Source organism: Psammomys obesus, unplaced genomic scaffold (assembly GCF_907164565.1).
Source record: "Psammomys obesus unplaced genomic scaffold, mPsaObe1.curated_primary_1811, whole genome shotgun sequence".
NCBI classification, from domain to species: domain Eukaryota; kingdom Metazoa; phylum Chordata; class Mammalia; order Rodentia; family Muridae; genus Psammomys; species Psammomys obesus.
In genome coordinates this window covers 16492945-16509522 of record NW_026596162.1, presented here as the reverse complement: position 1 = coordinate 16509522, position 16578 = coordinate 16492945, and the positions used below count along the sequence as shown (strand labels likewise).

Sequence of the window (16578 nt, the reverse complement as noted above, 5' to 3'; positions counted from 1 at the left end):
TATCTATCTATCTATCTATCTATCTATCTATCTATCTATCTATCTATTTCGTGTGTAGGTGAGGATAAGAGTGTGCCAGGTTGTTGAAGTCAGTGGACAGCTTATAACAGTCAGTTCTCTCCGTGTCCTTCTGAGCGAGCAGGAACTGGACAGACAAGCATACAGGCGAAGGGGTCAATGATAAATAAAAAGTCGTAATTTCTCCACCTTCCTGACCAGAGACAGAGGCCTGGAGAGCTTTTCCTCTCACTAGTAGATGCTTGATCGGTCCAGATTGGCTAGGTTTGTTCAAGATTGGTTGCGAGCACATGCCCTGAGACTCTGGCTCTGCTGTCTGCTCCCCTTTCTTCATTCAAGTTGACTGATGCAAAATTAGGGGAAGGAGACTTTCCCTTTGCCACCAAAACACACAAAGTTCCCAGGCCCTCCTGGGCAATTTGGATTTTGGTTTCCAGATCCCCTTTCCAAATTATGTGGTATCTTTTTCTCTGTCTCTGTGTCTTTGTCTGTCGGTCTCTGTCTGTTTGTGTTTGTGCATGTAGTTATACTCATGCCTGAGTCTTCACTTTTAATAAAGTTTGTTACTTATTGATTCCTGTTGCATCTGAGATATTTCCTGCCTTTTAATTCCTTAACTATTAGAGAAAATAAATGCAACAGGATCAAGAGCCCCACATAGTAACACTTGCCCCATGTGGTTTCTGGAAATCATACTCAGGTCATCAGGCTTAGAAACGGGTACCTTTACTGCTGAGCCGTCTCACCGGTACCCATCGCTTTATTTACGAGATAACACCGATCTGCTTGTTTATCCGTCTAACAGATGTATTGGAGGCAGATGTGTGCCAGGGAGTATGTGTGGAGGTCTGGAGATGACTGTGGGAGATCCCGCCTTCTTCCTGGTTGAGGCAGGGTCGCTCACACCATTTCCATCACTGCAGTTAGTGCAGAGTCCAGGCTAGCTGGCTCCTGAGCATCTTGGAAGTTTTGTCTCTGCCTCCTACCTTACACAGGGGTGCTGGAATGGCACGCGCAAAGCAGCACATCAAACGTGGGCCTGCACGTCGGGCTTTTCACATGTGTTCTGTGGACTGGGCTCAGCTCTGGCAGGCAGTGCTGTTTCTTTCAGAGCATTTCTCTGGCCTCAGTGCAGAGACTCATAAAGATTGCTGCAGCTGTGCCCGTCATCACTAGGGCAAGCTTGTCTGGCAGCAACTATTTCCTCTGTGACTGGGGTCAGTGGGATACAGTTCCCAGTCACACGCCACACAGTGACCAGAAGCCGACCTCTGAAAGTTAGCTTTATCTGATGCAAGGCAGAGGCGAACAGGTGCGTGCGCGCACACACACACACACACACACACACACACACACACACACACACACCATGTAGTACCCTGCACACAATGTTAGTAGAGCCGTGAATGGGTCAAATTGTGTGACATGAATCAGCAGGGTGAGCTAAGGCCGGAGATGGAGACTGAGGAAGGGAGGCGGGGACTGTGGATACCAGGTGTCCTCCTGGGTATCTGAAGTCCCTTCTTACCTAGAAGCAAGAGTGACTGCAAAGCCTGGAGGGGAAGAGGCAGGCTGGGGCTGAGGGACTGCTGAGTGCGAGGCAGAGGCTCGATCGAGGTCATTGATCTCTGTCTCTGTCTGTGTGTGTGTGCACGTGTGCAGGCATCTGTCTTTAACTCTCACATAGGTCAGAAGATTCTGGAATGCGTTGAGTCTGGTTTTCCACACAATCATTCATTCACCTAAGGAGCACAGGCAGAGCTGTACCCCAGGCTCGGGGCCAGGTAGTGAGCAAACACAAAAGCTCTTTCTGCCTCCAAGGGGAGATGGGAGCAGATGAACAGCACTTCCCGGGTCAAGGAGGGGCCCGCGCTGTCTCTCAGAGGCTTCCCCCGCCCTGGCACCTTGTGAAGTGGGTGGCCCAGACCCAGAATCTCATCACTGGGGAGGAAAGGGACCATCCTCCTCGGCTGCTCTGTGATTTTGAGGCTGCCCTGACGAATGGCCTGTCTCGGAAAAGAGAAAACAAAGTGTCTCGGAATGGAACGAAACAGGAGGCTGGCTAGAGTTGTTAGGGTGTTGTGTAGATGAGACGAGATGAGGGTTGGGTGTTTGAAGAGGATCAGGGAGGGCACTATCCCCCAGGGCACTCTCTCCAATGCCCTCTTCTGAAAGACTTCCTCTGCCTGGGCCTGAGTGTAAGCAGATCACAGCAGGGAACGTGGATGCCCTCTCTCACCCTGGCTTTGGCACTTCAGCCATAGTGCTTGATGCCTTGCTCGTTTCCAGGGCAACAGACCGAGGTTGGGTTAGAGGGTCGGTCCAGGGGCCTTTTTAGAACCAGTTTGGTAAATCTCGAAGAGAGGAGAGTAGCTGGAACCTGGTGTTTTCAGAGTAAAAGGGGTAGGTCCTGGAAGCATTTAGGCGATGGTGCAAAGAACCTTGGGTGGTCTATTTGGTGTATTTGTGGGAAAAGGAATCAGAGATCACTTCATCGTCAGTGGCCTTCACTGGGAGCAGAGCGCTGATCAGGTCTAGAAAGCCAGAGAGCTGCTGGGAATGAGACCTGGAGAGGAGGCCAGATTCCTGTGCGGACACGCCAAGTGTGACTTATGGCTCAGATATGCGGGTGGAGGAGGGGGCAGGCTGTGATAATCACGGCCTGCCTTTTGGGGAAGCGGTTCAGGTTGTGGAGTTGGCTTTGGGGGCTGAGGGTATCTTGGTGTCACTTCAAGCGAGTCACCTGAATGTCAGGGCTAGAGAAGGGATGCTTTTCTGCGTGGAGGACTGGGGAAGGAGAGAACAGGCAGGCAGACTGAGGCAGGTCAGAGGAAAAGGCCGTGAAGACCTTGTGCATAAATGGAGAAGCATCGACTGCGTGAATGTCCAACAGGGCCGTTACCAAACATGGCCAGGCCAGCCGTGCCAGACCAGGCCCCACACGGTGCCCACGGGCCTGCCACCCTGCTCCTCAGAATGGAATGGCTGTCATATAAATATTATGTGAAAGAGGAATGTCAGGCAGGGAGAAAGGGATGAGGAATTCATTTGGGCACAAAACTGGGCAAGAGGCGATGCCCAGCTAGCTGCTGCTGGAAATGCCAGGGGAGGGAGCTTGGGGCCATTGCTGCCCCAACTGCTGGCTGGTGGGGCTGGACCTCCTGGCAGTGACATCCTTCTGAAAGAAGCTGGTATCCAAAGATGGGGTGAGAGAGTTTCTACCCTCAGCAACTTGGAGAGACTGCTCTGCTTCCTGGGACACGGAGGCTTCTCTGTCCTCCAGAGCCTGTTCGCCCTCGCAGTTGCCTGAAGCTAACATTAATATTAGAAAGACTTCTTTTCAGACAGTTGGGACCACCCCAAAGGGGAATAAAATGATCAGGTGTTGAAAGCTCCCTCCCCCAACACAAGGAGTCACACCTGTTTCTTTTCCCCAAGGCAACTCCAAACAAGGACTTAAGTGGGAACTGATGGCTCACACACAGGCTGGAATTAGAACCTGGGCGGCCCTTCTCACGCAGACACCAGCCAGGGTCAAGCTGGGGCCAGCTGCAGAGGCCCTGTGAGACCCTGAGCAGAGCTTGTCAGTGGAGCAGGGGCTAGCCCCGACCAAGGGCAGGCTTTAGCGGCCGAGATATGACCTCTGAGCAGTTGAATGCCTAGTTTGCTTGAGATGACACAGAGCGGGAACTCTTCCCATAGAAAGTGTTCACGGTCTGTGTTCAGAGAGTTGACCTTCCCCCAACTCCCTACTTGCTTTTCTTAGTCAGAGCTACATGGAGGTATGGCTTGAGTAGAAAAAAAGCTTTTTGGGTCTTGTCTTCCTCTTTCCATTTCTGGGTCCAAGAACTCATGTATTGGGGCTAAAGAACAATACTCATTAAAGTTTGAATTGTGTCAACAGGAAATATTTATGTTGGTGGATCCTTTCCTCTGGGTCTCTGAACTTGACCTTAGACTTGGAGATAGGCCCTCTGTATATGAAAACAAGCTAAAATGGGGTCATAGGACACCCCCCCCATCACCAGTGACCTTTAAGAAGGAGAAACATGAGCACAGAGATATACTTAGGTAGAGAAAAGATGATACCATGAGACAAAGGCTGAAGAGAGACACCTTCCACGGACAGTAGACTGGAGCAGGCTTCCTGAAGCCTCAGAGGAAATAAACCTACCCATACCTTGACCTAGAATTGGAGCCTGCAGAGCTGCAAGGAAACCAGTCTCTGTGGTTTAAGCTGTTAATCTTAGCTACTTATGGGGGTACATGCCTGTAATCCCAGCATCTGGGAGGCAGAAACAGCAGTGTTGGGATTTCTGAGCTAGCCTGAGTAAGTTAGTGACATCTTGCCTCAGACACAAACAAAAAGCAAGAGAGTCAACAGGAGTTGGTCTTTGTTGTGGCTTCTTGAGAAGTAGCCTATTAGAACAATTATTTTATCTTTAATTACGTATTTGTGTGCCTGTGCATGTGAGTGCAGTTGCCCATAGTGGCCAGAAGAGGGCATTGCATCCCCTGCAGCTGGAGTTACAGGCAGTGTGAGCCACCATATATGAGTGCTGAGAACCAAGCTTGGTTCCTCTGCAAGAGCAGCACAGACTCTTAACCACTGAACTGTCTCTCCAGCTGCTGCAGGAACATCTTCAAAAAGCCACTGATGATAAAGATGATGGGACATGTCTTTAATCCTAGCACTTGGGAGGCACAGATAGGTGGATCTCTAGGAGCTGGAGGCCATCCAGGTCTACTGGTCTACATGCCGTGTTCCAGCCCAGCTGAGGTGATACAATGAAACTTTGTAATAATAATGATAATAATAATAATAAATATTGTAAAAAATTGACACTGCTACCTTTGATGACATCAGATGTTCACCCTTTGAGTATTTTCAGAATCAGGTCATGGTTGTCAAAGAATTTTGAGCATAAATAGGCTGAAAACTCTGGAGAGAGAGGTAACACCTGCCTCTGAGGCAGGCAAGGATTCCTAATGGAGCCATGTCAAGCCTGAGGCCCTCAACTGCCCCTTGCAGAAGTCCATCTGTCACCCGAGCCTTACAACCCATTAAGCAAACAAAGGAATGTTCTTTCCATGGGACAAGGCAGTTTAGTTACCTGCGTTTCATGCTTTCACTTTATTTTTAAATCTTTCTCCACCTTTAAGTAAAATTTCCCAAAGATTCAAAGTGGAAAGTTGGTGGCAGTGACTGGTTTTCAAGACTTTTCTGAGAAAACACAGCAAAAGCATGGAGTGATCTGCCCACATTCCTGTTTGTCTTTTTCTGCTGATTCTGGAGTGGAAAGCCTTGGTATAGAAAGCAGGCTACAGAGCCTGTGTCCCTGTGAAGGGTGGAGTCACACCTTCCCAGAGTATATGCTGGGGCCAGTCCCCTCCCTCCCCCATCTCCAACTGCCAAAAACTCTGGTGTCAAAAAGAGAGACAGTTCATGAAAGGCCCCAATTCAGCAGTTCTCAGAGCCGCTCTCCCTTCAGCCAAATATTCACTGGACCCCCGACAGTAGGTCTTTGTTGGGGGCTCAGGGCTGTGGGAGGCCGAAGGTAGAGAAAGCATTCTAAAAGAAATATTCAGGGGATTTGAGCCAGTGCATGGACTTGTTGGGAGTGTGGTATGCTTGCTGCAGAAGTGGGATCAAAGCCAAGGTCAAGCCGACAAGAGACCCTGGTTATTCTGTCTTCAGGTTGCTGAGTTTTATATCATATTTCTGAAGCAGAGTTAAGCAGAGGCTTATGTTTACCCAGCCTAAAGTTAGACATAATGAAAATAAAACATTACAAACTGCTAAGACCCTCAGCGATTAGATACCGACAGCTCACCGCTGGTGCTGTGGCCTTCCAGCTGGCAGTGAAAACTCATGGTGTCACCCTTACTAAGTGTTCCTGGAAGCACAGTCCCTAGCCACCCACCTTCTCAAGACTTTGGACTTTGCTTATTCAAGGTCTTAACCCTTGCGTTTCCAGCACTGTGCGTATTTTTGGCTTGGTGGTTGTGTTCATGGAGATGGCATCATTTTGCCACGTGTGACTAGCGTTTCTGTCACAGGTCGGTAGGCGATTGTACCTTCTAAATTTCCACCCATTAGAGCTCATCCTAAGACCCAACCCTCTTGCTCTCCAAGAGGCTTGCTGGTGTGTGACTCTCCAGTCTCTGCACCAATTCCTTTCTCTCGTCTTGGAAATTACCTTTTCATGGGGGTGTGGGGGAGCAGATCCAAGAGTGTCAAGCCTTGGAAGAATAAAACTCTCCACTAATTAAGGGGGGCAAGCTTTGAAGTGTGAGCATTCCTCTGAAGACGGCCTCTAATTACATCACAACGAACACACTGACTCAGATTCCCAGGTAAAGAGATTCCTAGATGAAAAGTCTGAAGAACAAAACATGCCGTAAAGAAGCGCAAATGAAAACCAGGCCAGCACTACGAATTCAAGTCCAAGGGCATAGGTTGAACTTCATTAGCAAATTCTTGCCTAGTTGTGTCTCTGCCCTTAATGAGAGCTAGATGCTAGTGGAAAAAAAAAAAAGCCTGAGAAGCTCTCATTGATGCTGTCACTCAAAGTGCCGTGTGAGAGGCCATGTTGATTATGCTGCTAGACTAGAAGGCAGTGTCCGCTTAGTCAGAATTCAAACGCGTTTGAGCAGGGCTTTCAGCTATTGCGTCCCCCTGTGGGAAACTACCCGCCACGGTGTCCTCCGTGGTGACAGGGCACACCCTTCCTTTGGTGGTTGCAGAGATAGTGATTTGTCCAGTCCTGAATACACAGGACATTCACTGCTAGCGTGTTCCTCACAGTGGACAACCGCTGCCACCAGACCAGTGGCAGTTAGGGCAAAGTCCAGCTACAAGCATGAGTGTAGTGTGTCAAGGTTTTTGTTGGAATGCCCTGTGAGACACCCATGTGTGTGGGTTCATGCTTGGATCATTTTCCAGGGATGTTGCCATGTGGAATGTAAGAGAGTGTGAGACGCCGGGAGCCAGATGCCTCGGACAGCTCTCCGTGACATGAGAGGGTGGAATGATGAGAGCTTTGGGTAGCACACTCATAGCCCACATGCCTGACTGCGCCAGGGCCCTGTTGCTGGCACTTTTTTATATTATCCGCTGTGTTTGACAGACAGTACACATTCGTGGCTTTATTTGGTTGGGTTGGGTTAGGGGCTTCTTTTGAGACAGGGTCTCATGAAACCTAGTCTGGCCTGGACTCCCAACAGCCTGGCCTGGGCCTCCAAAGTGCCGGCAGGACAGGCATGAGTCCCAGTGCCTGGCTGATGCGTTACTCTTTAGAAAGACGAAAAGGGCTGTGTGTGTGTGAGAGTGTGTGTGTGTGTGTGTGTGTGTGTGTATGTGTGTGTGTGTGAGTGTGTGTGTGTGTGTGTGTGAGTGTGTGTGTGTGTGTGTGTGTGAGTGTGTGTGTGTGTGAGTGTGTGTGTGTGTGTGTGTGTGTGTGTGTGTGTGTGTGTGTGTGTGGACACGTGAGTGCAGGTGCCCTCAGAAGCCCGAGAAGGTGCCGGATCCTCTGTATATATGGCTATGTGCAACGTGTGTGGGCTCTACTTCCCCACTGAGCTAAGAGTAAACGCTTTTATCCTACGTTACTTTCATTTGGCATTTTGTCCCAACAACGAGGGAAGTAACCACGATATTCTTCCAGCTATGTCCACCCAAGTAACAGGCTCACAGGCCTTGCTTCATGACCTTGCCAGCTGGCTAGGGACGGAGTCCTTGCACAGCACAGACGCACTTGTGGCTTTTGATGCAAAGACTGAGCAGCCTCTCTTCCTCACGTCTCCCTTATCTCAGGAGGATATTTTCAAGACTCTCGGGGGTCCCTAAAACCATAGATGATACCAGGCTCTTTTGCAGAGTATGTTTGTTCCTGTACACATATACCTGTGAAAACATTTATAAACTAGGTAGTGAGAGGTTAATACCAACAACGATAAGATGGGCAGCCACAATGATGATTACAGCGCAGATGTGTTATTTCACGTGCACTGTAGTCACTCAGGAGAGGAGACCCAGCCCGTAGGCTGGGCTGCAGAGTGGCACTGGATCTGGTGTTTGTGGGGGTGGGTGAGCTGGTTCCAAGGGCCCGAGAGCAGGAGAGCTGCCCCCCTCGCGCCGGCTTGCCACATTCGGTAAGATACCAGGGCAGTGCTGGGGAGCTGGCCCTGGTGGTGCGGTGAGGGAGAGCTGGAGGACTGGCCAACTCAGCCACCATCCAGGCCCAGATCCAGGGCTTTGGGTTGGTCTGCTCCAACATCTACCCCGTCTGTGAACTGTTGGATTACATGAAGGGGTCCTGCAGATCCAAAACTGTTGGAGCTCCAGGACACAGAGCAACAGCAGGAGGTCCAAGAGGAGTCCCTGTGAGGATCCAGTATTGACAGAGCAGCAGAACACAGAGGCCTCCAGCCACACCAGTGACTTCTTGCAACAAACATTTGCAAGAAAAGATGTGTGGACAAAAGGGCACTCTGTGTTACATACTGTGACACCCTACAGCTTCTGTGATGAGATTGTTTTTTTTTTTTAAATATAGGTGACTCAAACTACAGGACCCCAAACTGAAAACAAAGGGAGACCATTGTACTCAGGATGGGAACAGTTACCGGGCACAAGGGTCATGACCAACCACGCTAAACTGGGTCAGCAGTAAAGACTAATGCAAGTGATTGTGTCAAGACAAGATAGAAAGCTACTGAGCCGAGAGCAGAGGCCGCCTGTTATGTGGTAGAGGGAGCAGGAGGAAGAGATAAAGGTGACATGTGTTCTCCAAGTTGCTGGCCGGCCCCAGCCTGCTGTCACAAAGCCCCACCTGCTGTCCAGTCAGTTCCCTGACTCTTCTGCATCAGGAGAGCAGCTGTGTTTGGGCTTGTCCACCTCAGGAGCGTCTGCTCCCAGCCCCACCCACCTTTCTTCGGTTCTCTCGGGCACTCCGACACAACAGTGTGTACCTTCTATCCTGGAGCTGCCTGGAGCATCACACGACACCCCTGCCATGCCCTTGTGGACGGACACATCTGTTGAGCACCGTGTCCGTGTGTACTCACCTTTCTCAACCGTGCAGGATCACAGCAGGCCTCTTTCGGACGCCTTTCCCCTTTTCGTTTCCATTTGACTTCTCGGGGCTGGAAGGGACACCTGGCCATGACTGTGTTTGCGTGTAGTGACTGCTAATGTGAAGAAGGATTGGTGTTGGGGTGGGGTGGGTGATGAAGGTCCTGGGGCTTGTTAATGAATACGGCTTTCACTGAAAAGTCCACTAAACACTGCCGATGCATGTATTGTTTAAAATGTAAAATACTTCACCTTTTATTGCATATGGCATATCTTAGTTTAAAGGAATCACTTGATATGCATTTACTCTGGGGAAAAAAAAATCAAAGCTATTGAAATTAGCAGCCATAGCAGCTATCTCGGTGCTGGTTTGGGCTGGGGTCGGGTATGGATGTTGGTTTTGCATGTCCGTTCAGTGTTTCATTCATATTACACTTGGCTCCCTTTTAAGGCCAAGATAGGCCTTACTGCTTAGACATCTACCCATTTCCAGTTCACCCCCTGCCCATCCCATTTTGCTTATCAGTTTCAGGAGGCCACAGGTGCCTTGAGTGAGGACATTTTTCTAGGCCTGAACCCTGTGTGGCTTTTAATTTAAACAACAACAACAACAACAACAACACACACACACACACACACACACAGGATTTCCCATTCTTTCCATTAGACAGTAATGGCAGAGTCCCGTTCTGCTGAAAGGGATGTAGGACCCCAGTGTCTGGATATCCTAAAATACTGGCTACTTGTGGAAACGGAGGCCTGGACCCTCTCTGAGTCCCAGAGCGTGTGTGTGTGAGAGTGTGTGAGTGTGTGTGTGTATGTGTGCACGTGCAAGCATGTGTGTGTTTGTAGGGAGGGGGTGTGTCTGTATCGACATGCCAGAGCCTTCACCTAGTTTTCAAATTCTGTGGCTGATACTTTTGTTCATCTAGATGTCCTCACTGACTCAGCACAAGTGGTCAGAAGGAACAAGGGCACACGCTTGCAGCAAACACACTCCCAGAGATGCCAGCCTTGAGTGTGTGTCTGCTGTGACTTGGCACACACATGCTACTGCTCTGCAGATGGCACCCACCCAGGAACACGTCTCTGCCTCCCCATCCCAAACCGACCAACCGGAAGCTGGGGTTCCTCACCCCCACCGTAGAACTAGGTGCCAGGCCTAGGTTTTGCTTCGAGGTGAACGTCTAGTTGACTGCTTCACGCCGCTTGTGGATTTCCACGCCTTTAATAACTTCTGTGCCCCTTCCATTGTGCGTGTGCATGGTGCCAGTGTGTTTGATTCCACGAGGTCTCTCTGCACCTACAGGGCGTGGATCCCCAGCTTGCGAGTGTGCCAGTCTGCAGCAGCTCGATCTGGTGTGGCCATTGCACAGGCGTTTGTTGACTGCCTTGCGGTGGTTCCTGCCTTGGCCTTTTTTCTTTTTTAAAATTGTGCCTGTGCTAATGGATGCGTGTTTGTGAGTGCATCGTGCGGCAGCCAGCGAACAAACCTCGGCCCTCACTCATTCCTCAGGTGCCAGCCACCTTGGTTTTGGAGACAGGGTCGCTCACTGGCCTGCAACTCCCCAGATGAGCAAGGCTGGCTGGCTGGCTGGCTGGCTGGCCTCCAGGACCTGCCTGTCCCCATTGCCCCAGCACTGGGCTTCCAAGTACTCTCCTAAAGCCTGGATATTGTTTTCAATACATGTATTTTGATACTTGCTGCATAGGCACAGGAGCCATGGGACACGGGCTTCTAAGAATTGTTTCATGTTTGTTTAAGTGGGAATTCTGGGATTGATTTCAGCTCAGTGGGTAGAGGGCTTAAGGATCCAGCCAGCCACCCCACCATGGTTTTAACGGCAATACCACAGAACCCTCTTCCCTAGCTCAGCACCCGCCGGACTTTAGCTGTTGTGAGAAAAGCGTGCCTGCTGTTGGTCCAGGGAGGTTTCTCTGATCGCCCCAGGGGAGCATATGGTTTGGGGGTGTTTAAAGAAAAAAAGGCATTAGTTCCCAGCAGTGGGCTGTAAATATTTTATGAAAAGTGTCGTGGGTGAGTTTAACCAGGAGAGATGGGAAAACAGAGTTGGGAAATGACACTGGTCTGCTGTGCAGGCAGGAGAGAGACAGAGGCCAAGAGTGCCACAGTCTGACCTGGATTTTGGAAGCCCTGAGGAGTTGGGGACCACCATCCAAACAGAGATGGAAGAACCAACTTAGAGACTCATGCCTTAGGAGCAAGGAGCCAGTCTTTCCTTAGCCTGAGGAAGAACCTGGTCCCCTTGGCCCCACCTCAGAATCACAGCTGGATCTTTAGTCTAGCAGGCAAGGCTTCTGCTTAGGACGTCTCTGGACTGAAGCTGTTTAGGTAACTCTTGGCTCCCGTGCTGACCAGAAGTCACCGGACACCGAGTTACAAACCTCAAAATTACAATTAGTTATTTCTTGTTGCTGTGATAAAACACCATGACCAAATGCACCGTATGGAAGAACGGGTTTATTTTGGCTCATGGTTCCAGAGGGAGAGTCCGTACTGGCAAGGAGGCGGGGTAGAAAACGCATGGTGGCTAGAGCAGGAAGCCAGGCAATCATATCCTTAACCGCAGGCATGAAGCATGTAACACGAACTGGAAGTGGAACGTGGCCATAAACTCTCAAAAGACCTGTCACATGTTTCCTCCTGTAAAGCTGGCTCCCTGAAGGTTCCCCAACCTTCCTGAACAGCGCCACCTGCTGGAGAACAAGGGTTCAGTTGTTGTGTCTATTTTGGGGGGGGGGCATTTCTCATTGAAAGCATTGCTACAGTTGTCTTGAATGGTGCCCAGTATACATAAGGTGAAAGGAGTATCTTTACCATTCTCAGCAGTGCTGGCCACGTTCAGTGTCGGGCGGGCATCGCCACCATCTGTCTGCAGAACGATTTTCTCCTTCCTAAACTGAAATGGTGTCTCTACTACATACTGGCTCCCAGGTCCTGTAACGCCTGAACCTGGCATCCACCGTTTTTCCTTGCTTCTCTTACTCCTAGTAACTCTAGGGACCTCAGATGAGTGTAGCCACACTGGAGTCAAAGGGTCCCTGTGTAAGAGGATGTGTCACTGTGCCCCTTTTTAGATGGGTATCTTGGGCCAATCTGTTGTAGTCTCTCCATGTTTTAAATCCAGGTCTGATTAGAAGGTGCGAGTCACCCTAAACTTTATCATTTCTTGCTCTCAGCCAGCAGGACCCTGTTGAAGCCTGGGTCCTGGGTAAAGGCTGGAAGTAAATGTGACGGAGGAGGGGCCAGTTGGGAGTTGGATGGTGGTCTGTGAGAGCTGCTGTGGCTTCCTGGTTTGAGAGTGTGACCCCCCCCCCGACAGAGTAACACTGATCCCCTTCCTGTCCATATTTGGAGATAAGTGTTCAATTAGACAGACCACATCTACACTTACCCTTAGTGTTCCAGTGCATTAGAGGGCTGTTCCAACCAGTATGTCTGTGCTCCCTGGGGTGGACGGGTGTCCCACCAGAGGTGGCATCCAGCTGTCCTTAGAAAGAAGAACACATATCCACCTCTTACGGTTAGATCCATCACATCGGGTCCAGGGACACCGGGAAACTGGGGGATAAGCTGCTTAAGGAGGTTCTAATTCTCAGAGCCTGTCGTGGTGACACACACCAGCCATTCTAGCACCTCTGGGGCAGAGGCAGAGGATCCAGTTTTAAGTTTGAGGCCAGCCTGGCTATATGAGGGAGACAAAGGGGTGCAGGAGAGGTTCTGAACTTTTCTCTGAATTACCTGGAACTTCGATACGAAATAGCTCAGAACCCTTCGTTTTGATAACCAGTCCTCTCCTTCCTTTGTTTTCCACTTTCTCTTGCTCCCTCTTCTGCTCCTCTCCTCCCTGCTGACACAGAGGGCTTCTGTCCCAGGTTCTATTAGCCTATGACTGTCTTGGGATAACCTAGAAACCACTTCTGTAATGGCAGGAAATCTGATACTTGGAAAGCCGATGGCTGTGGCTGTAGCATCCTCTTCCCCTGCGTCTGCTGGTGCTGGGTAGGCTTGCTCTCACAGCATCTTATGTGTGTGTGCTCTTCCTCCCAGGCGAAGTGGAGGATTCAGATGCGATTGACACCTTGGGACAACTTGATGGACCGGACAGCCCCCTTCCCACCCTGAAAGGTAAGTCAGAGGGACAGCTGCCCTTGTGCTGCTTGCAGGAAATCACGGGGTATTGCTTTGTTCTTGTCACTTGGGGCAGGACCTGCCTAATCAAACAGATAATAGGGTCCCCATTGCTGGGCAGGTGAGGTCCCCACAGCAAGTCTCCCCATACCCCCAGAAAAGGCTTTGGGAGCTGATGAGGATGGTTGGAAGCCAGCAAATGAAGCTGCAGGAAATGCCGCTGGCTGGGGAGGAAGGGCTCTTGGGGTGCCCAGAGGTTCTTAGCAGAGTTAGGGGCTGGTCTCACATCTTGGCCATCTGTTAAGTAGCTGCTGACAAGCACCTCACCCCCACATTTGTTTCTCTCAAATAGCTGAGTAGGTGACACTTTTATGTGCTGCCACCTGAAGGAGCATTCTGTGTTCCCCTATGGTGGCTTCTGCATGTCCTGGAAGTTTTCTGTAGGCACCATGCTCAGCTGGCACACCTGATGGGCATTACAGGTGTGTCTTTTTGACAGAACAAAGAACCAAGTGCTCTACTTCCTTGAGGAGGCACTTTCTTTTCTTAGATAATCCATCCCCTCCAATTTGCGCTGTCAATACCCTTCTTGATGTGGGCATTCCACGGGAACATGGTCGACAAGCCACATCCGTAAAGGAAACTGCCTTGCCAGAGGCTCGTGACCCTTCCCGCTCCATGCTGGAATGCTGACCAGCTTGATTGTGTGAGACAGCCACAGCTGTCGATGGCTACAGCCATCCTGCTGTGCCCAGAAGGCACTGTTACTCTAGCTTCCCTGACATCCGTCTTTCCACTTCTCTCATGGTCCCTGATCCTTTGGGAGGGCTGTTATGTTAGTTAGAGATCTCCAGAGACACAAAACCGAAAGAATGAGATGTAAGTCTGTCTGTCTGTGTGTATAATAGGTTGTGGTCTGACTATTCTAACAATAAACAAGAGTTTTCCTTCTTCCATGCCCTTTATATAGGCTTCCACCAGAAAATGTGGCCTAGACGAAGAAAAGGTGGATCTTGCCACCTCAAAAGATCCAGATTTAGAGTGGGTCTTCCTGCTTCAAACGGTTCAAGCAGGAACAATCCCCCAGATGTGCCCATCTGTTCTGGTTGTAGTTCCTTCCAGGTGTGGTCAAGCGACCAAGAATGGCCATCCCGGGGCGGTGCAGGTGTCTCACCTGTGGCAGAGCGCGCCACAGTCACTTTGACCGGCTGTGAGTCTCTGTGCTAACCACTGCCACCCACTGTACACAGAAAGTTTTGACGGTGTCTGAGAGCTGCACTAACGGGGGAGTAGAGCAGCGGGGATCCAGAGGGAGGTCTGACCCTGTGGTTCTCTCCTGGGGCCTGCGAGCTCCCCAGCCACGGTTCTTGGCCAGATGGCAGCACCAGGTGTGCGTTTCCTCCTGCGGAGCAGGTCTTAAACGCACGCAGAAAGCTACACCTGCAACATTCACGCCACTGTCGCATACCTCGCCACGCCAGACATAACCGCACTCCCCTGAGCTAAGTCCCTCAGTTCACAGCTGAGTAAAACGGTTGAAGACACTCCCCCCCCCCCCCCGGAAGCCTGCACCACGCCATTCAGTACGAAGAGAGCTGGCTAGCAGCGAAAAAGCTTCCTGGACAGTCCTGACTCCATTTCCACACATTCTGTGTGTGCCCAGTGTGTGGGGAGTCTTGAGCAATAGGGTCCAACTATCAGGTTTTGGTAGGCAACCAAGAGCAACAGCAGTTAGCTGTATTGTTTTTTTGGGGGGGGGGGTGTCCAAGACCTCTGACCAACAACTTAAAGGAAACTGTCCCAAACCTGACGCTGCCTCCTCCTCTTTATTTTATTTATTTTTGTAATTTGGTGACCTGTGGTTTCTGGGGTTAGCATAAACCCCTATGGAAGGTAATTACAATTAAGCTCTTCTATATGAAAAATGTACGTTTTATATCGGTTATATAAAATAGTGGGTTTCCACATGCCTTTTCCAAACATCCTCAGAGTCACTTATCCCATGGGAGGGGAGGGCAGAGCAGGGAGTTGGGGGTGTGTGTGATGCCTCTTCTGATTAATATCTTCTCACCATGTATTCATAGGTGTGTCTCAGTCACTGTGGCTACCGTGCCAGAATCCCACAGACAGGGCAGGCAAAATGCCAGACATCCATTTGCTCATAGTTCCGTCGGTTGAGAGGGGATTGGTAAGGCTGGGTATGGAGATTTGTGGTAAAGCACGTGTCTAGACTGTGTGAGGCCTGAGTTTGATTCTCAGCACCAATAAAAAGAAAAAAGAAGAAGAGTCTGTAGGAAAACTAAAAGATTAAACATTTCAAGGCATGAAGCATGATATAAAACCTATCTATCTATATATCTGTCTATGTATCTCTCTCTGTCTGCCTGCCTGACTGCCTGCCTGTCTGTCTATCTGTTTATCTGTGGCTGGAGAGACTGCTCAGTGCTTAAGAACATTGGCTGCTCTTACAGAGGTTTGATACCCTCCCACCCATAGGGCCCCTCCTGACCAGCTGTAATTCCAGTTCCAGGGGATGTGTCGCCCTCTTCTGGCCTCTGTAGGCACTGCATGCAAATGGTGGCTAAACACATGGGGGCCAAACACCCATACAAGGAAAATTTAAAGTAAGGTTTTTATGTGGGTGTAATAACACGTGGCTGGCATCTCAGCTAGTCTGGAGGATGAGGCAGGAGGAATGCTTGAGCCAGGAGTTCAGACCAGTCTGAGCAGTTCTTAAAAATCTTTAACAAAACTCATAGATAGAGTGTGGGCTTGGCACATGTGAGGCCTTGGGTTTGGTCACCAGCACCAAAGAAAAAGGGACGATGAAATCTGATAACTCTTAGCCCCTCCCCTGCAGGCCTTCATCTCAGGATTCGGGTCCTCATCTTCCACCCTCAGCTCACAGCTCTGCAGCCTCCAAATACATCAGGGATTTTTCAGGATGCTTTTTTTTTTCCCTCTTGCTCTACCCACGCACTTTTCTCAGCTGTGAATCGCGAACACGACCTCCTCTGCTGAGTTCTTATTTCCTGTGCTGAGGTCAGCTCTGATGAGACTGAAGTGACCATTTCACACAAGAACGGCCATCTGGTCCCCTTTCTCCAGAATGTCCTTCAGCCTCACACTGACTTTGCTCGGGATGCCTGTCTGTCTGCCTGCCTGTCGGTGTCTGTCACTCTGCGCGTGTGTGTGTGTGTGTGTGTGTGTGTGTGCACGCACACGCTCATACTCAAGTACTTGACCCTGAGCTAGAGCCCCGTGCATGCTTAGTGCGTGCTCTCCCACTGAGATATGCGCTCACCCCTGCCTGGTCTCTGGCCCACTAGCT

At 50.2% G+C, this 16578-nt stretch overlaps 1 protein-coding gene across 1 annotated transcript in view; it reads left to right on the top strand.

The window, feature by feature from the left end:
* The window catches only part of Ror2 (receptor tyrosine kinase like orphan receptor 2), a 158311-nt gene that overhangs the window by 111620 nt on the left and 30113 nt on the right, over positions 1-16578 (top strand). The window contains exon 2 of the mRNA XM_055595168.1: positions 13167-13244. Within this exon, the coding sequence (XP_055451143.1) occupies positions 13167-13244 (78 nt within the window). The remainder of the gene's footprint in view (positions 1-13166; positions 13245-16578) is intronic.